Below are 20569 nucleotides of genomic sequence, written 5' to 3'. Positions count from 1 at the left end.
GCTGAATAATAATTATTTTATATTCTGGCTTTTGCATAAAGGCGGAAAATCAGGTTCATGCCCTCAATATCCTTTAAATGGTATGCTCATTTTTTGCGGAAGGTAGACTTTGTATGCAAAAAAAGACAAGACTGTGAATTTGCTACAGTATGTGCAGGGATGGCACAGTGGTGAGAGAACTTGCTTTCCACCACTGTGCCCCAGGTTCAATTTCCAGACTGGGCGTCATATGTGGGTTGAGATTGTTGGTACTCTGGGTACCAAACAACATTTGATTTGACTAACACAAGGAAAAATACCTTGTGCCTTACTCACTTTGCTTACCAATGCTACACTCTCTTTTTTTTATAAGAATATCGAGACTGAAATTTGCCAAATTTTAAGAATAAACCCAAGCAACGATACAATTTTGCTTTGAAACTCTGTAAATAGAATAGGCCATTTCCGAGTTCATGTCTGCCTCCTCTTCAAAGCGAGTCTAAGTGCGAAGTTTTTCTAATGGTAATTAGTTCTACTTTACATATGAATGAAAACTAATTTTCATAACAAAAACTTCGCACTTAGACTGGTTTTGAAGAGGAGGCAGACATGAACTCGGAAATGGCCTATACAATTGGGTTTATGTTTTTAACTTAACCACATAAAATTATTTCTTTCTGTAAACGTAGTTGAAACAAAATCGGATACTTTCGTTTCCATCACGTCTGACGTGACATTTTGACCCCGCTGACTGCAACGAAAAGGGATGGAGCACGTTCACAATGTAACGCGATACAGATCTAGACACCGAACACTTGTAAGTGATACCCCAATACATTCTAAAACGGAAATGTCATTTAAGAATAATACAAGAATATTTTCAGCCAAAAATCTGGTGAAAAATAAGAATATGAATTCAGCCTAGGCCGGAAAAACAAGATTCGATTTTATTTAAAAAAAGAATGTACATGAATCAGTAGAAACATAGCCTGCAGAGCAGGCGAGATTTCTTCGAGCGAGCGCTGACATCGTAAAAAGTTCGCCCGCCATCTTGAATTTTTCATGCACCGTCTAACATGGCGCGGTCTATAAAACGGCGGTCGCGAGATTGTAACGCGAACTCGATCGCCCTAACAAGCGAACTCGACCGGCCCAACAAGACGCCTGGACTGCAGGCTAGTAGAAACAGAATGTTCCGCAGCATTACATCTGTTAGATACACTAGCATTTTTTTATTATTTGGTCAGAATAGATCAAGGTAGTTTGATCAAGATGGTCCTTCTTTGTGGACCTTGTCTGAGTACGTAAAAATAGGAAAAGAACTTACTATCCAGCTAACTTGACCTGGCGCTTTGTCAATAACGCAGTTTCTTTATACATTCAGTTAGGAGCGCAACAACCCTGATGTGTTTCCTTGGGAACAGCTCTCCAAGCGTTGTGCTCATTAGCTGATCAATGCATTTAGCCGACCAATCTCAGTTTGTATCACATACGTATAGAATAAACAAGAAAAAAACGTATAGGGCACGAATCATAAAATAACAAGTCTAAGAAGCGATCACTCAAGGAGGAGGCCATCACAGGGGTGTTGGGGAACAAGGAACATGGCCAAGTTGAACTGGAGAACAGGGGCAACCCTAAAACCCGGAATCCGGAATCTAACCCTAACCCTAAAACCTCTAAAAACTATCCTAAACATTCATAAAAGCTAACCTTAGGCCTAATTAGGCCTAAGGTTAGCTTTTATGAATGTTTAGGATAGTTTTTACTCTCTGTATTGTACTGTGATTCCGGATTCCGGCTTTTAGGGTTGCCCTGGGAAGGGGAACGGGCAACAGGGGATCAAAGACAAAATATCTTAGGGAATATAAACCATTTAAAGGATCAAAAAGCGGAGAGCAAGTTGTTTCCGAATAGACGCAAATTTTGAAGGGGAACAAGCACCCCCCCCCCCCCCCCCCCCCCCCACCCTTGGTAGGGCCGCTTTTTTCCTGCCGACGTACAATACTTCGTGTATCCCTTCATAACAACACTATAATTATTAAAGTGTATCCAGTATTGCAGTGAAATACCCTTGTATTCCCTTTTATACACTATAATCATGGATGCATAAAGTACCAATCCTTTTCCGGTGATGAGCTGATGATTTCAGGAGGTAATCACATGACTTCAAGAGCAATCTGGAATACCTACACGAACAAATTTCTTCGAAGACCAACAAAAAATTTACGAGAAAAATCATGAGATTTCTTACCCATAATATACACTAACGATAGCCGATGCACGCCTATCGTAATCACGAAAAAATTTCACCATACAGGGCTCGATTAGTGACTTTCTGTGATCATCACCTATTTTTGCACCAAATTACCTCTTTTCCGCACTGTTTCCTGAAAGCTTTTAGCCAATCAGAATGGGCAGCGTAACTCAGGTGGTTAGAGTCCCTATCTAATAAACTGGAGGGCATGGGTTCAAATCCCATCAGTGCCATGACATCGGTGGTTCCCATATTCTCAGCTTTCCTAAGTGTTCCATTACAAAGTGGTGGGGAGTTTTGCGTCCCTTGGTGATCCTGTTGGGTTCAACTGTACGGCCGGGTTGCAACACTTGATCGTTCAGCCTTTGGGGGTTGGGCGAGGGGTTGATGTCCCATGCCTGTAAAAACTGTATCAAAGGCCACGGAGTATGTTTGAAAGGGAGGGTAGGGGGTGGATTACAGAAATGTGCGGGAAAGGGGAGAGGTTTAAGAGAAAACAACATTGTAGGAAAAAAGTGGGGAGACCAAGCACAGAAACGCTTTTGTTGTTTGGGGATGAAAGATGTTAGGGAAGTGTAAGGTCCTTGTTAACGATGGTGTCAGTCAGGGAAACAGCAAATAAATTTTCTTAAACTGGAAATTGCGCTCAAACCATTCAAACATGTTTATTTTTCAATTGATGCTAAGCAGACACTGAATGGAAACATAACTTTAAGTTGTACAATACTAAGCTACGACTAAAAGTTCACACAAATACATCCTTTACATTACTTCGACTAAACAGGATCCAGCCTGCTTGCATTAAGTCCTTCACTATTAACCACTACAATCGCGTAAAACTTACATTACCTTTTTGAAATCCCTATAAGAAAATCATAGCTCACAAGTAATATACATCCCAAGTAATATAAATTTCTCGCTTTTAAACTAAGGCAGCATTATATCATAGTCTATATTTTGCATTTAGTCAATACAATGTTAAAAGGTTGCAATAAACTCTCAGACAATATAATTTACCAAAACTTTTCAAATGCAATCCTTTCTTTAATCATTCATTAAGGATATCATATCTCTGACACCTCCAAAGAGGCTGGTAGAAGGCTGCCAATATTTATTGCATGACTTGCATAGTTTTATATTTTATTACTTTAATTTTTCACTTTAAACATCCACAGTGGCAAGTCACCTTCTTTGTGGATTGAAAATTTAAATTTACTATCAAGCTCTATAAAGAGTCCATAATTATAATCTCTATCTTTTATTGGTTATATTATTTATGGTTGCCCCTGACTTCTTGGAAAGAGGTTCATTTCTCACGCACAGACTAATCAATTATACCTATAACAATGTTGCTAATAGAAACCAGAAACCCATAAGGGTTGAAACGTGTAACGGCCCCTTGTGTGTTGGGAAACAAGCTTCTGAATATTCGATTTGCTAAGTACCATATTTGGAACAACAAGAGCGAGGGGTTTCCAAATATGGTACTTAGCACTGAAACATTCAACCAATCGGTTCGCACTGAATATTCGGAAGCTGTGAACGCGCGTTACACGTTTCAACTCTTATGGGTTTCTGTAGAAACTTTATTTAAGTCCCACAAATTGCTCTTATAATTAATGAGATTGCCAATTAAATCAAATCATCTTGCTTTCCCAAAGTAAAAAAAAATGCCTCTTTTCCTCAATCATCCTACCCTGCTTGGCAGAAATTTCCTTCATTCCCCTCTCTTGCAAGAAGCAAAGGAAACATATGCTTGGATCTCCTCGACGTTCTGTTACGGATGCGCGATGTGACATCAATGCAACATCACTTCCACTCTTCTGCCATTGGCAGGCGTTAACAGTCATACTGGTTATAGCAGGTTTGAAACCGGTTAAGAGTTAATGATTCGTCCACAGTTCTGGACGACATCGATGATGTGGAAAGCAAGGAAATCTCTGCCTTGCCGGAGAAAGTAATTAATTATTTGTAACCAACTTACAAGGTGCGCAATTTTTGCTTTTGACAAAATCGATGAATGATCGATGAATGATTGTATCACTTACTCACTCCACAAATCAGTAAATACATAGATCATTCTTTCTTTGTCTCACTGCAAAGAAGTTATTAATTATTTATATATGCCCTTATCCATCACATCCTATCTAAAACGACGCCAAATAAGAAAAATACAAAAATAACTCTTTGAAATAAATTCAAATATAAAACCGTCTGAATATCACTTCTCGGGAATTTCTTTTTTTTCTGAAAATTTTTTAACACCATATATTAAACTTCTGCAATTAAAACTAAGGAATAACTCAACAAATATGGCCATTTTTTTTCTTGATCTCTTTCTGCTACAGTGCAATCTCTTTTTTCTCTCATGACTGTTTTAATTATCCTGCTTTGGTAGCGAGACTTTCTCGTCCCCAGGGCCCTCCGTTTCTCTTTTGGTCACATGGTCGGCGAAACGAAAGGTTCTGGTCGCACCTAAAATTCAAATTTTTCATTGGCTGACTAAAATTGTATGCGCAGAAATATTAAAATTACAAGTACTACGCATTACATTTTACTTCCGACCTATATGGCGCGCTTTTCAAAAGATTAAAAAAAAGTTTCTGAAATATGACGACTACGTCGAAAAGGGCGTACAAGTTTCCGCAAAATCAATGGAGAATTTAAGCAACGGCGACGGCAACGAGAACGTCACCTCAAAATATCAATGTGCGTTATTGTAATCACTTCGTGCCTATTTCAACCTTTTTAATAGGACAAGGATGTGGTAGTTTCTCAAAAATGACACTGGTCGGAACGGCGCTTAAATTAGGGGAGAAAATGAAAATTTATCTTCAAGAGGTGACGTCCTTGATAAAACCTCAAATTTGGCTATTTCACGTTGCTGTTTTGCAGACGACGGCAAAGAAATGGACAAAAGTGAAACACGCACGCGCATGGAGTGCAAAGCTGTTGTTTCAGTCCAGTAAATATGCAAATTATTGACGTTCTCGTTGCTTTAGTTCCCTAATGACATCACCAGCAACGAGATCATTCTCGATCGTAACCACCCTGTTTTGTTGTTTGGTAACCGACAAGCGCAATCAAAGCCTTTAAACGCTTCTTCGAAATGATCCACTGAGGGAGCACCCATTATACCAATATCTTCTCTCCCCTCACTCACGATTATTGAAATTTGAAAGAAGTGCGCATGCTCTGCCGGATGTCCGAGATTTACGGACGTCCGGTACTGGCTGAGACCAGAGCCTTTCGTTTCGCCGACCACGTGACCAAAAAAAACGGAGGGCTCAGGGGACGAGAATGGGTAGCGAGAAGGAAAGGATCTCCTCGATGTTCTGTCACGCATGCAAGTCGTGATGTCACAGCCACGTCCCTTCCACTCTTCCGCCAATGAGTAGGTGTTAATTTCAAACTGGTTAAAGCCAGTTTGAAACCAGTTAAGGACGGTGCCTACTAATTCAAAGGTTATTTTGTGCAGTTCATGAATATGCGGGAAAAGCAGATCTTAAATATGTGTTATTGAAATCCAAAAAGCAACGAATAGCGTTCTTTTCCAAAATGACGCTTAATTATTTCTGAATAATGCATGGTTACCCCCCATTTTCTTGTTGGATGCCAGGAGCACTTGCTAAGTCCTGCTTTCTCCGCATAGTTTTAAACCGCGCAAAAATACCCCTACACTAGCAAGCACCACCGATAGGAAACCCAGGTATCTCTAAATGCGCAGAACGTACGCACAACAACAACAGAAGGCACCGTCCTTAAGAGTTTTATTATTCGTTCAAAATTGTTGACGGCATCGAGAAGATCCATGCAGAGGTTTCCTTTCTAGCTCCCTACAAAGGGAAATCAAGCAAACCTCTGCTAAGCAGGCTACGTTTTAAGCAACAAGGTAATAAATGATTTAATAATTTACCCTTTTTTATTTATAGAAGCAGAGCATCAACAACAAAAAGATTTATATGCATCAGCTCATTCAAAGTTAAATCCTTTCAGTCACTACTTCTTTCATAACTAACACAACCGTGTCAGGGTGGAAAGAGGTACTTCTAATCTACATTTTTTCAATGCTTGTCAATTCTACCCCCTCCTCTCTGGTCAAAAATGAAAACCTTAACGTCAATCCACCCACCCCCCCCCCAAAAAAAAAAAAAAAAAAAAAAAAAAAACTCAAAACACTCAATAATTGCGTAAACGGCTTAATTTTTGATCTTATAAGAACAAGTTATCTCTTCGACTAGAAATTCTTGCTCTATTTCCTATAGGTCCGGCCTTGTCATTTGACACTGCCTGAAAATGGTCTGTTTCTTCCCATCTGTTAGCTTCTCTTGCTGCAGCACAATACAATCTACTCAACTTTACAATTAAAAATTCTGTTCAACCCTTGATCCGTCTGTGCTTCGTCTTCACAGAGTCTCATGAATAGCAGCAACAATAGGACCAGCTTTGGTCTAAAAAACGAAAAAAATCACTGCGGTTTTCAGCTGAGGAGGTAACATCAAAACCAAGACGATTTCTCCGACCCAATAACAGTAAGGTCAACTACCACAAGGATCCCAACTGAATTTCAAAAACAGGGCTGGTTATCCGTGCTACCAAGCAAGGGTCTTTGTTACAAACGCTTGCCTCAAAATCAAATTGCTTTGCTTTGCTAGTAATAGAACTACCACGCGAATGGACAGAAAAATAATGAACTCTCATCAACTAGTGACAATCACGCGCGATTATTTTAAGCTGCGTTGAAATTTAAAAACGACCTGTACTTATGATCTCAGTCAGTCTGGAGGTAGGTTTGACTTTTTGGGTTTGAACAAAACTCCAACAAAAAGACCTGATTTCTCTTCGAGCATTTCATTAGCCCGTGGCGCCAGCTTTGTGAGGGAGGGTTTTAAGTTTATTACTAGTACCTACCTTGTACTCTGCAAACACATGACAGATATATTTTCCTCCACCCATAGTCTGTATGAGTCCAAAGTGGCTTCTATTACTATTAAAAATAAGAACAAGAAAAGAAGTGCATATGTTACTTGCTTCTTTCTGAAGAAACACTAATTGCCTCCCCACTAAAACCGGCGCGCACCATGACGTGCTTCTCCGGAGCTTACCTAAAGACGACGACGACGGATAAGAGAACGTTGTCTAAAAATTATATTAGGGAGCTTACGAAACGAGGACGACGACGGCTACGAGGACTTCATTTAAAAATACGAGTTCGCGTTATTCATATCACTACGAAACTATTTCATGTCGTTTCGCTTTAAAAATGTGTAGTAACTGTCAAGGAATTAAACTGGTATGAGTGGGTTGGAAGCGCACAGAGAGAACTGAAAATTCATCGTCATGTGCTAACGTCCTCCACAGAACCTTGAATTTGGTCATTTCACGTCGTAATTTAGGAGATGACGGCAAAGAAATGTACCAAAATGTAAAACGCACGTGCAGAGCCATTGTTTTTGCTCACCAAACCTATTGTTTTGTAGCGTCGTCGTTGCCGTCGGCGTCGTCGTTTCGTAAGCTCCCTATTTCCTGTTACTGTAATCACTTTGCAGTTAAGCACCGTGCAAACTGACGCAACAACTCCCAACACTGGTTGCGGTCGCATTCGGGGAGTTAACACCAGTGTTAAATCAAGTTCATTGTTATATAGTTGAATTTTTCCCCCAGTAGAACGCGCTCTCATTGGTTACTCCGAGGTCACATGACATCTAACAATAAAACTGTTTCCCGCCAAAAGTCTCTCAGCAGGCAACAGTGCAAAATCTATTACGTCAGGGGGTAACAGTGCACTGTTACCCGCGAATGTTGACCGACGACCGCCGTTGCTGTTGCGGTTGAACGTTTTTCTTTTTGTGCTATATAACAAATCACTTAATGACTGGTCCCTTGGGAAACAGTTCATTTTGTTTCCCTCGAATTTCAATGTTTCCTTCGGCTGCGCCTCGGGGAAACGTTGAGATTTTTGAGAAACAAAATGAACAGTTTCCCTCGAGACCAGTCATTAAGTGTTTAGTGTTCCCCTGGGGATTCCAAAACACCAGAGAGTTGAAACTACAGTAGCGGCAACACATGTGTTGCACTGTGTTTCTCTCAAGTATGAACGCAACCATTGTTGGAAGTTGTTGGCGAACAATTGTTGCGGTGAACACTTGAGGAAAACTCGGTGTAACACTGCTGTTGGCAATACTCTAGTATCAACTCTCTGGTGTTTTGAATCCCTAGGGAAACACTGAACAATAGAACTTGATTTAACATTAGTGTTAACTCAATGCGTCCGTTTGAACGGGGCTTAAGGCCGAGACACACTAGGCGACAAGTCGCAGCGACAGTTCTCTGCGACAAGTCGCTCCGTGTGTACCACTTGCAAAACTAGTCGCTGCGACAGGAAGCCTGTTGGATGTACACGCAGTGATCTCGTATGAGCGGAAATGTGAACTAGTTTTCTAATTCCATATGGCGGATCATATGACGTTCTCTCATTGGTTCATTTATATTTTGTCGCAGCGACTTGTTGCCGGAAGCGTACACATGGTGCGAAAACACTGCTTTCGCTAATTTTGTCACTGCGATCAGTCACACGAATTCAAACTGGTTTGAATTCGTGCAACTGATCGCAGCGACAAAATCCTGTCGCAGTGACAATGATTTTCACAAAATCAACCGTGTCACATGACGCGAATTGTTACGGCGACTTGTCCCCGCGACGTGTCGCAGCGCCTTATCGCCTAGTGTGTCCCGGCCTTAAAAGTTTGACCAGTTTCAAACTTCTTGCAACAACATGCAACAGGTTGTGCAAACGGACGAAACATGTAACACCCAACAACGTTGGTAGTTGTTGGTCAAAAATAGGAATTCTAAGCTAAGACAACGGCAACGACAACGAAAACGTCACTCCAAAATATAACTTGGTGCTATCACAAGTATTTCACGATTATTCAGTCTTGTTCACCTTGTACAATACGGGCGAACTATCCTGTAACTGGATGGGTACGAACGGTTTTAAAGTAAAAATAGGAAATGACCGGCTTTTTGTAAAGGGCTGGCCAAACGCTCGCAACACTTCAACGCAACATCATGCAAAATTGTTGGGCACAACACGTTGCGTACGTTTGGCCACCCTCTTGCGATATGTTGCGTGCGTTTGGCCAGTCTATTCGACACGTCGCAAAATCATGCAACAATTTTGCAAGATGTTGCGTTGAAATGTTGCGAACGTTTGGCCAGGCCTTTATTTGTTCACGTTTGTCGCCAAAACCTAAAATTTGCTGATTTCACGTTTTATTTTGTGGAGTACGGCGAAGAAATGCACGGAAATTCGTGCTGCACACGCAGCACGATTCTTTCTCCTTTTTTCACCAATAATATTATTGCTTTGTGGCGTAGGCGTAGCCGTAGCCTTAAACTCCTTACTTTGCGTCCGTACTCCAAATCGTTCGGCATGGGAAGTGTGAATGAACATTCCAAGAATAAACTTGCTATGAATGTTGCGGATGTTTGGAAAGAAAATTGAAAAGTTATCGGAATTTGCGCATTCCCACATAACCTCAAATTTCGTCATTTCTAGTCGCCAGGACCAGAACGGCTCTGAAGACAGGCACCAAAATGTAAAGGCCCGTTTAATCGGTTTCATCATTTGCTTCAACATGCATTCAACACTTTGTTGAACCAAATGTTCGGTGCGTTTGAACAGGTCGTCCAACATTGTTCAAAGCGTAAAAAATGTTCAAAGCTTGTTGAAAGCGTGTTGAATCTACTTTAAATCGGTTTAAACTTTCATGTTGAATGGTCTTGAAGCTGTTTGAACACTGTAGAACACACGCATGCTCACATCAGGCCGCAAAAGTCAATATTGCGTAGTTTATCTGGACAAGAGAGACTTATATAAACTCTAACAAAAGTCCAGATAGTTTAGGCTGCCATTTTGACTTTGTTTGTTTTGCATTAATAAAAAGTTCACGTCAGGTAAACGGTATAACAATAATACAATTAAAATCAGATACATAGAAATACTCTGCTACAAAAGTAGGAAGTAAAGAGATTTCTTCTTCGTTCGTTGAGGAAATCAGTCAGTCAGAATTGTCAGATTGTACTAAATAATTGTAAATTTTATTCAATATCAACCAAAAAAATGCAATTGACTTTTAAAAAAAGGAGCCAAAATGGGGGAAGGTTAGCCACCCTATTTACCCCCCACCCCTCCCGGGGGATCCGTCCCTGACCACCATTACCTTGTTAGCCCACAATATGATATCGTATCCGCATCCAAGTTTCTCTTCGACAAAGCGCTTCTCTGACTGTCGTAAAGCGTTACACCATTTAGAGCCACATCTAACTGACAAACAAGCAGAGTTCCACCTGCCAAATGCTGAAAAAAAAAATGCACAAAAGCGGTTACTACATCTATGCATTTTTTGAGAAATAACGTTGATGAATTGTGATTACCGGTACCTTAGCTGCCTCCTCCACAGTTTCGATTCCAGTCCCCACAGCAACAGGAAGAGCACCGTAGTATTTCACCATAAATGTGTGTGTAGGTTTACAAGTTATCACATGAATATTGCTTTGCGAGGACTTGGTGTCAGGCTGATTCTCCTCCTGGTAAAAAAAAAAAAAAAACCAAAACAAAACAATGAAACATCGAAAAGACTCTTAATTTAATTGACGACCAGGGGCATTCCAATTCTGTACCATTTTTACAAAGCAAATAAGGCAAGTAAAAGCTTAACCTGCAATCAGCCTCATTTTTAGCGTACCGCACAAGACTAAAATAGAGCCTGATCGCAGGATCGTAGAAGCCATGAAATTCCCTCCTCCAACCCCCTCCCCCTCCTCCCCCCTCCCCCCCCCCCAAAAAAAAAAATATATATATAGATGACATGCCCGTAGTAACTCTGAGAACATGATTTTGTTGTTAAAAATTCTTCTTCCCGTTAAAGAGATCATCTCCAACTTCCGTTCACTCTGTGAAGGAGTTGAATTTGGGACGACTGGATTTGCTGCCGGTGGCCCCGAACTCAAACTCAACTCCAGCGACTTTTGTTCAAAGTCACTTGGTTGTCTCCTTCCTTCGCTTGACAACATAAATATACGGAATAGAGTTTATGACATGGACAAAAACTACAACGAAAAATGAAAAAAAAATGGCCTAACTGCGCAAAAAAAATTGCGTCGTCTATATCGCCCTTAACGACAACACGAACTTTCACGCGGTTCATTTCAGTTTTATTTAATAAATATCAATCGTGATATTTACCAAGGAGACTCAACTATCCAAGGTGGTTTTTAGAGAGAACCTGCATCCGATCAAATTGGAATTTAGAAGTGTTTTTGAGGAAAGGGGAAAACTGGAGAACCCAGGGGAAAACCTCTCGCAGCAGAGAAAAAAACCAACAACAAACTTAGCGCACATATGGTCCGAGCTCGGAACCGAACCCAAGCCACATTGGTGGGATGCGAGTGCAACCAACCACTACACCTACCCCCCCCCCCCCCCCCCCCCAGTTTGTTTCTACTCAACTTCTTAAACTCATTAAGATCTCATGAACTCAAAAGCCTATCAAAAATGGATAAATTCGTCACGTGCATGGCTTTGGAAACCCAATGAAAACCAAGATGAAAACCACACGTGTTTTGGATATCGTATCCAAACCACACGTTGTTTTCATCCTATTCCTCAATGGATATCAAGATTTACGCATGAAAACAAAAGAAGTTAAACCAAAGAACAGCGTTTTTAATGACTCATTTTCCACTGTTTACAAGAATGTTTACATCACAATTACCAAGGGATGCAAAATTCAAAGTTTGAGAAGCCATATCAAAACCTCGTGCTTCGTGTTTCATCACAGGTTCCAAACATCTCGAAACAATAAAAGCACTCGGTCTTCCTCGTTGTTTGGAACTTATGATGCAACCCTCGCACTCGTTGATATACTGCATCCCAAACAACTCTGAATAATTGTGAAAAGATGACAGTAACGCGAAGTTATATTTTATTTTCAGACGAAGTTCTCACAGCCGTCACCGTTCTTGCTAAAGGCCGGGACACACTAGGCGACAAGTCGCAGCGACATGTCTCTGCGACAAGTTGCTCCATGTGTACTACTTGCAAAACAAGTCGCTGCGACACGACGCCTGTTCGGAGCACACGCAGTGATCTCGTATGAGGGGGAATGTGAACTAGTTTTCTAATTCAATATGGCTGACCATATGACGCTCTCTCATTGGTTCATTTATATTTTGTCGCAGCGACTTGTTGCGGAAAGTGTACACACGATGCGACAACGCTGCTTTCGCTAATTTTGTCGCTGCGACTAGTCGCACAAATTCAAACTGGTTTGAATTCGTGCGACTGATCGCGGCGACAAAATTCTGCCGCAGCGACAATGATTTTCATGAAATTAACCGTGTCACACAAGGCGATTTGTTGCAGCGACTTGTCCCCGCGACGTGTCGCAGCGACTTATCGCCTAGTGTGTCCCGGCCTTAAAGCTTGCCCATGTTCGCCACCCCCAGAATACGCGCTCTTCGAAATAGCACTGACCTTCTTCCCTCCCCCTATCTTTTGTCCGAACTTTCCCAGGAGCCCTTGGACACTGGTCATAAATCCAGCCTGTTGTAAAATAAAAACGAGGCTGTAGTCAAACAAAAACAACAAAACAATTATGGTCAAAATGAAAAATGAGTGTAAGCAAGAGGAAGTATGGCAGTCAAATATATGTTCATGTGATTTTGAAGGTCTCGGAAAACTTTGTCACAGCCCTGTCAGTATAATTAATCGCCGCTTTTAAATATTGGGTCCCCAAAGATGCTGGATTGCAAATTTCAGTCTTCCCACGACTTTCGTCAGGACGTTTTTTACAGTTTAATAGGAAGTTTAAGAAACGACGACAGCAACGGCAAAGACAACGCCAGAAAGCAGTAATATCATTGGTAAAACGAACCAAAATGATCGTGCGACACGCATTTTTTTCAAATTTCTCTCCCGTATTCGTCAAAACGTCTACGTGAAAAGACCAAATTTAAGGTTTTGACGACAACGCGGACAAAACTACTGTGATTCTTTCAGTCTCACACTAAACTTCAAATCCGTCCGTACCAATCCAGTTATAGGACACTTCTCCCATATTGTGTAATATAAACAAGATGGAATAATCCTGAAATACTTATAATAGCTCAAACTTATACTTTGAAGTGACGTTTTCGTCGCCGAAGCCGTCGTGGTTTCTTAAACTCCCGAATATTAGATTTAGCATCGTGTTTTCGTGAAACGAGAAACAGCAGATTTTAGTTTGTAACACGTGAAGATTCTCTCACTCTGATTTGTCTTGCTCCTTTATATAGTTGTTTGAGAGAGCGGTTTTCAATGGCCCACTTTAGATACATTAAAATGCTGCCCTAAACAAAAGGTATCATCTCGAGGCTTAAGGAAATAAACTCATACAAATCCTTATATTTATTCCCCAGAGCCTCGAGGTGACGATGCCTTTTGTTTAGGAGTGAATTTTAATATATCGAAATTGGCCTATTGAGTGTCGTGGAACAAATACAGAAGTAATTACTTCGATCAATCACAGCAGGTGCAAACATCAAATCATGGTCACGTGGTCACTTTTCCCGTTCGCGTTTCACGTAAAACGTGATGTAATTCCTCTTATATCAACTCCTCCTTGCGTGATCCCGCCACGATCATTTGTTTTTGAAGTGTACGTAATTTCCAGTTTTATCACGTAAATTAAAAAGCCACCTGTCAATTTTCTTTAAACCGTAGATCAGCCAAAAAAAAGGGTAGAGTATAGGCTTTGTGAAGTGTGAAGTGTCTTGCTTTGATTCGGTGGTTTGGCCATCGTGACAGACTGGTAACACGTCATATAGGTCCCGCTGCATTAAACGCTATGTGAACGATTTTCTATTGTCCTACCAAGAATTCAACCTACCTTATCCTTATCCGATTTTTCTTTTATTTTGTCTTGTTCAGAGGCAGTTACTTTCTGCATTAGTTCTGGATGGGCATCAACACATTTCTGAAAACGCAGCTGTAAAGGAAATGACAAGAATACAAAGATATTATTCATATGAGATGGGTTTTTTTTTTGTTAAACAGAACATCGCAATTAACGGAGAAACTTAAACAGTTGTAAAAAAGTGGGAACAAAACATCCTTTAACAGGACTCATGGAATTGCGCTGCGCTCTGCTCTAAAAAACGGAGCTATCAAGCCATCTAAGAACTGGGAAATTGACTACTGTTATAGCAGTGTCGTTATTTATAACGTAAACAACGATTAGTGTTGAGTCCACAGATATCAATAATGGCAAGACAAGTTTTCTCTGACAAATTAATTTCGTGAATACCATGAAAAATAGTCTCAATTATAGCTGGTGTCGTTAGACCACTTGAAGGAATTATTGTTCTTCAGCGATTTGCCTTAAATCCGCTCTGGTCTCCTTTGGGCAATTTCGTATTCTGTGCCACTGTTATGGCCACTTGAGAGACTACCACCGATGTTGTTTGGTTTACTATCCTTGAAATGCCCAATTCAGAAATACCATAACTCTGTACACTGTATTTACAATATACCCTCACCTGACAAGCTTCAGCTAATGCCTTGGTGAGCGCTGCAGCATTCGGAGTGCAGTGAAAGACGTGACACAGAAACACATCTGGTGAGGTGCACACTATGTAACCACAAAGTCTGGCAGAAAACAAATAGATGATATATTGATATTGGCAAAGTAGCGGCCACATCTGATCTTGAGTTGAGTAATTAAATATACCATTACAATATTGATATGGCCATTAGCGAATAACATCCTGTTAATAAAGCCATTAAAAGTTACCTAAAGAACACTTTACAAGCATTAAAATTATTACGTTTCTTCAAAAGCAAGCAGTTCTTTGTAATTTTAGTACTGCAAGTTGATATAATTCAAAGTTGATATTTCAACTTCGAGCTCTAAATTTAACCCAATTCCAACTGAATTAAACTTGGAACCTGCAAATGAAATCCTTAAAGCATTCGCGATTTTAAAAGTATCTAGAACGGATAAGGCCAACACAGGCCACATGAGGCGACAACGAGATATTGTTACATTTCCTCTGCATCCTGCTAAGATGCTTACAAATAACCCACAAACATTGCGAGCCGTAGAATAATTTTCATATATGAAAATACTGCCAAAGCTGAAATTCATCCAATCAGATCGCTATGGTAAGCACGCGAATTTCCATAACAAAAACGAACGGTCGAAAAGCCTGCAGGTTGAAGGTGGGCCTTGAACCAGTTTCATCGCTTCCAAGTGACGCTCTTACCAGAAGGATCGGCACCATAACGCTGTATCATGTATTGGCAATATTGCGGTACCAAATGAAACACGAATTAATTACTGAACAAGATGCAGTCATTATTGTGACGTACTGTCACCGTGGAAACGGGCAAGCCCTGTAAAAACACTCTTTTGTAGCTTGTATCTTAAAAACCAACTAGGTGACCCCCATTTCTTTATTTCTGAAAAGTAACCAGAAGGGCATGATGAAACTTTCTGCAAAGTTTTTAAAAATTCTGTCCAGTGGATTCAGAGCCACCTTAATTTTGTGACTTTTTTAAAGGTAGTTCTGATTCCAACATATAGGGTGTCTTTGTTGGACTTTCCCGTTGCCAAGGTAACTTATTACATCACAATAATGATCACATCTTGTTTGGAAATAATCGGTGTTTCATATGGTACCATAACATTCCTGTTACGTGATACAGCGTTGTAGCGTTATTCGATCCAAACAGAGAGTCTTCTAAGTGTTAAAACCCTTTCGAGCCTCCTTAAGACCAGCTCATGACCAGTTCCCACATGGCTTGATAGCTCAACTGTTTTTCATGTCGTTCCTGTTACATAAACTTGTAAAACTGTTTGAATCTTGCAAGCAACTCATATATTTCAAAAAGCAAAGAAGATTCGTTTTTTTGGATTTTGACACAGCAATCTTTGCGGCAGTTGAACCTTCGCATGACTTCAACTAGTTTCCTGGCCGGTGCGGCTGATTACCACAGAGATATAATAAACATCTTACCGACCTCGTTTTCTCGGTCCGTCCTGTAAATTACGCACCCTTGAACTCGGTTAGTAAGAGGTATATATTACTGATTTGCGCCGTGTTCGTCACTGTCACCGTCGTAAAATGGAGTATTCTCGAAATAATTAGCAAAGAATAGAGGAAATACCAGCCCCTGTTTTTACTGTGAATAATAATTAGTACCTTTTTCATCATGCTGGACGCATAAAGGAGCTTCAAAAATGCTTAACGTCCAAGCTTTAAGTCCACTCGACAAATGCCAGCCAATATCGGAACAGAACTTCCAAACTTTCTAAAATTAAATCCCTTCTGTTTACCTTTCATCCTTGCCAACACCAAAGAAGGACATGAACCGGACCCTGTCTTCCGAAATCAACTCTTGTGTCTGAAAGCAAAGCAAGTAATGTGAGTTGAGATTTGCCAGTTGATTTTTTTTTTCTAATTCAAATTCCCAATGAGAATGGTCACATTTTTGTTAAGTGAGGTGGCAGTCATTTCAGTGTCACGCTGGTAAGACTTGCCATTTTTGACAAATAATACACATGCAAATGGTGACAGTATACTGAAGTAATTACTGAAAAAATGAATTACAGTAGTTTCAAAAAAAAATTGTGGTGATGCATCAGTGGTTAAGCGAAGCAGAGGAATTTAATCATATCAAACGAGTTGATACATGAAAGAAAATAATGTATATTTGAAGTGAGGGATCCTCGCACAATTTAAGGAATTATCTCTTATAGACATATGAGACATGTAACCTGCACTTCAAATATACATTTATCAGTCCTTTCACAGGAAGACAGGAACCCAACAAATTAACATGCTCCCAACTGAGCGGCTTCATAGCTCAGTTGGCTCAGTTGATACAGCATTGCACCAGCACAGCAGAGGTCATGGGTTCGAATCCCGTTGGAGCCACCTGAATTTTTTCAGGTGTCTATAAGAGACAATTGTTTAAATCGTCCAGAGTAGTGTGAGGATCAATAACATTCTGCAGGGCCCGTTTCTCGAAAGTCCCGAAAAGCCATTTGTGAAACTACCAACCGCTTGTTTTGGAAAGCCGATCTTTTAACATGTTTTCAAGCCAACTAAAGAAAAGATGTCTGTGAAGTTTGATGACTTAAATCCTCTCTGTTCTTGAGATACAAAGGGAATTGTGACACCCGAAAATGGCCCGTAAAGTTTCGGGACTTTCGAGAAACGGGCCCCAGTTCATCTGAGTTGACAAAGTAAGATTGCCCCTGCAGGAAGAGTGGAAAGCTGATGTTTCAAGCATTACCCCACTGACAGACTGCGCAAATCGTCACAGTGGCAGGGCATCAGATAGCTTAAAAGAGGGTTAGTTTAAAAAAACTGTGGACAGTGGTGCTGTGTCTGTGGCTACATTTAGGTAAAGTTCCAACCTGACGATCAGAGCAAGGGCAACAGCTCAAAAAGTCAGCTTTCTACTCAGCATGTGGTTGTTTAATTTCCTAATACCGCTTTACGGTCACATGCATGCATGCATGCTCTACCCTTTGCTGCTTTCTACCAAAATTAATGTGACATGACCAAATTTGAGGTTTTGTAGAAGACGACAAGAAAATTTTCAATATTCTCTTCAAAATTCCTTTCATTCAAGTCACATGTAAAACCTTGGATCATCACAATGCAATTTACATCCTGATCAACTTGGAATAGAGCAAATCGATTACAACAGTGCAAAGTTATGTTTTCAGATAACATTCTCTTAGATGTTGTCAGCTTACTCTTGGCTGTTAAGATGATCCTGCCTACAACAGGAATTTAATAAAATCCCAGCCTTGTGCCAACTTGTCCCCGCTGGGTACAACTCCAGTCTTAAAAATAAATGCTTGAAAGCAATTTTTATTGTCTAGTGAATTCAACTCTCTCTCACCGTGCAATCTGTTATTCTGATGTTTGAAACACTAATTTCTATCAGGATGGTTTTCCAGACTCCGCCTTTGCCAGTAAGCTTGTTAATAGCCTTGTTCAGAATCTCCACACCTAAAACCATTTAAACAAAGAAACAAAGTAATGTTCCCCATCTCAGCCTGAAATTTACTCACGCCTGCACTTTTTCCGGCATTTGACTGCTAATCGAAAGACCACCAAGCTTGCAAATGGGATACACTGTACACTAAACAAAGCCTCAGAAACTGCTACTCAAAGTAATACATGTTTTCAGCTGCTTCCACCTGTATCTACAACATCACAAACCACGAAAAGAACATCAAACCTGTAGGTTTGGGCACATCAATCCTCCCGACATACTTGGCAGAAAAGCTCTTCTTAGGTTCCACATGAGGCTTTTCGTTGAAACTGGCATGATCTAAAAAAACATGTATAATTAGAATAATTACATAGGTGATTATTGAAAATTCTCCGCGCTGGTTGGTTGCACGTAAGGTGATTATTACCCAATAATAATTTAAGTATATTCTACAAACAAGGCTAAAAAGGTTATGAAATGGTTAAAAATTAAAATAATAATAATAATTTGTCAGTTTATATTGCAAACTTTCCATGATGAAATGATCAACGGTGCATCAGATCAAGATAGATCTAAAAATAGATTGATAGTCAATTACATATGCTGTACCTCTTGCTGATGATGGCGGAGGGGTGTTAATAATGTCGGACCACGGCTTCTGTGCTGACATCTTCCTGTTGCTTTCCTGTGCCTTTTTCTTCTTTTCCAGAATCTTACTACACATGTCATGCAAAGCATTGGTGATTGTACGACCAGATATATTGCCATGGCAGCGAAACATGTGACACTTGTGTTTACCAGTTGAGGGATCCCGAGCTACATATGCGAAATCCCTGAAAACAAAAAATTATTGAAAACCTTGTAAATTGGATTGGCCTGGAGCAGCCAACAAAAAACGCTTTTCAAATTGCCAGATGAATTCTTTTTAAAATGTCAAAGTAGGATGTTACATGGAGTGGAACATGCCTTGAAAAAAGTACCTACAGACAGCTGTATTAGATGCAATGCCTGCTACAATCATAAAATCAGGGTTTTCGTTTGAGGCTGGAGGCTGCAGGTTTCGTCTGTTCTTTTCTCATTCCATGTCTGATACTTTGATGCCAATATTTGAGGGTTTTATTTCTCAATATTATAATTTTTTAAAACTTAACTCAAACCTTGCCTGGGAAACTGATTCTTGGGTTCCAGAAACACTGGAAACAGAGTGTTCTGAGTGTTCTATGCTAAAAATTTCTTTAAGGGGCATGCCCCAAGACCCCACTCCGTAGCTCACACTCTTGACCCTCGCAATGCGCCAAAATATGTCACATCCTATGCTTTCAGAAATATGTCTGCTAGTTTACAAGTCTTTTGAAAACCCTGATTGTTTCATAAGATTTATGCCAATGATATGCTTGGCTTCCCCTCCTTATAATGACACTTTGATATTTTAATCTAAGACCAGACTATTTTACTTCTCAAGGGGGGATGTAGAGCTTAACAAAAAGAAAGGAGATAGTAAGTTAATTACACAATGTTTCAAGGACATCTTGTCCTCATTATCAAGTGGAAAGAAAAATTCAGTGTTGAAATTTAAAGGAGCGAATATACAATATGTTAATTTACATGAACACTTTCGCCCTTAGGGAGTCACTTTGAATGTTTGGTGGTTTTTCCTTTTGTATGAACAACATTTCATACAAAAGGTATTCAAATTTTGCTCTTGCATTTTCTTCAGACTATGATGTTCTTAGTCAGATCCCTTGGGATAGTTCCATGTTTTGACATGTAATGTTTACAAATGGAAGATTGCTTGTGTTTATGTTCTTCAACTCACTCATGGAGGTGTCACGGGGGGATCGGGTTCAGAATTAGGAGGGTTAAGCTACCAGACAAACTACAAGCACATGTACCTTTGATCCTCCTTGCCGATACCCCACACTCTCATTTTAGAAACAGGCTGAACTAACAAAGTGGCTTTTGTTCTTGGTTCTGCAAGTTTGAGAACATCTCCTTCCAACAATAGCCTTATATCCTTCCCCTGAAACATAAATCACATCTTATCATTTTTTACAGCTCTGTAAATTATTATTATTATTATTATTATTATTATTATTATTATTATTATTATTATTATTATTATTATTATTATTATTATTACCAAAAAAGCAAAGATTAAATGGCTGTAACTCAGTAATGAAACTTAAAGTGAAGACAAAGATAAGAAGGCAATAACATTGACTGAACGTCCCCTTCTTGAAATTTATGATTACATAGAAAGGCACGAAACCAACACA

The 20569-nt window shown here is 40.0% G+C and overlaps 2 protein-coding genes across 4 annotated transcripts in view; one reads left to right on the top strand and one right to left on the bottom strand.

The window, feature by feature from the left end:
• The window catches only part of LOC137998917 (uncharacterized), a 12108-nt gene extending 10510 nt beyond the window's left edge, over window positions 1–1598 (top strand). Inside the window, exon 2 of the mRNA XM_068844757.1 lies at window positions 1–1598. This exon is cut by the window's left edge and continues 201 nt beyond it. The gene's annotated coding sequence lies outside the window, so the exon portion shown is untranslated.
• The window catches only part of LOC137999717 (uncharacterized), a 297056-nt gene that overhangs the window by 256605 nt on the left and 19882 nt on the right, over window positions 1–20569 (bottom strand). For 2 of the 3 annotated variants that reach the window (XM_068845578.1, XM_068845579.1), the window contains 12 exons: window positions 20186–20313; window positions 18903–19126; window positions 18540–18632; window positions 18198–18307; window positions 16618–16685; window positions 14819–14927; window positions 14170–14268; window positions 12777–12845; window positions 10682–10828; window positions 10462–10598; window positions 7148–7223; window positions 2886–6687 (listed from right to left, as the gene is read on the bottom strand). In XM_068845578.1, the coding sequence (XP_068701679.1) occupies window positions 6643–6687; window positions 7148–7223; window positions 10462–10598; window positions 10682–10828; window positions 12777–12845; window positions 14170–14268; window positions 14819–14927; window positions 16618–16685; window positions 18198–18307; window positions 18540–18632; window positions 18903–19126; window positions 20186–20313 (1305 nt within the window). In that variant the 3' untranslated portion in view covers window positions 2886–6642. Of the gene's footprint in view, window positions 1–2885; window positions 6688–7147; window positions 7224–10461; window positions 10599–10681; window positions 10829–12776; window positions 12846–14169; window positions 14269–14818; window positions 14928–16617; window positions 16686–18197; window positions 18308–18539; window positions 18633–18902; window positions 19127–20185; window positions 20314–20569 lie in introns of those variants that run through there. The other variant, XR_011122991.1, reaches the window with a different exon arrangement.

The sequence above is a fragment of the Montipora foliosa genome, chromosome 4, assembly GCF_036669935.1.
Source record: "Montipora foliosa isolate CH-2021 chromosome 4, ASM3666993v2, whole genome shotgun sequence".
Classification (NCBI taxonomy): Eukaryota; Metazoa; Cnidaria; class Anthozoa; order Scleractinia; family Acroporidae; genus Montipora; species Montipora foliosa.
The sequence above is the reverse complement of the archived record's forward strand: the minus strand, read 5'-3'. Positions and strand labels throughout refer to the sequence as shown.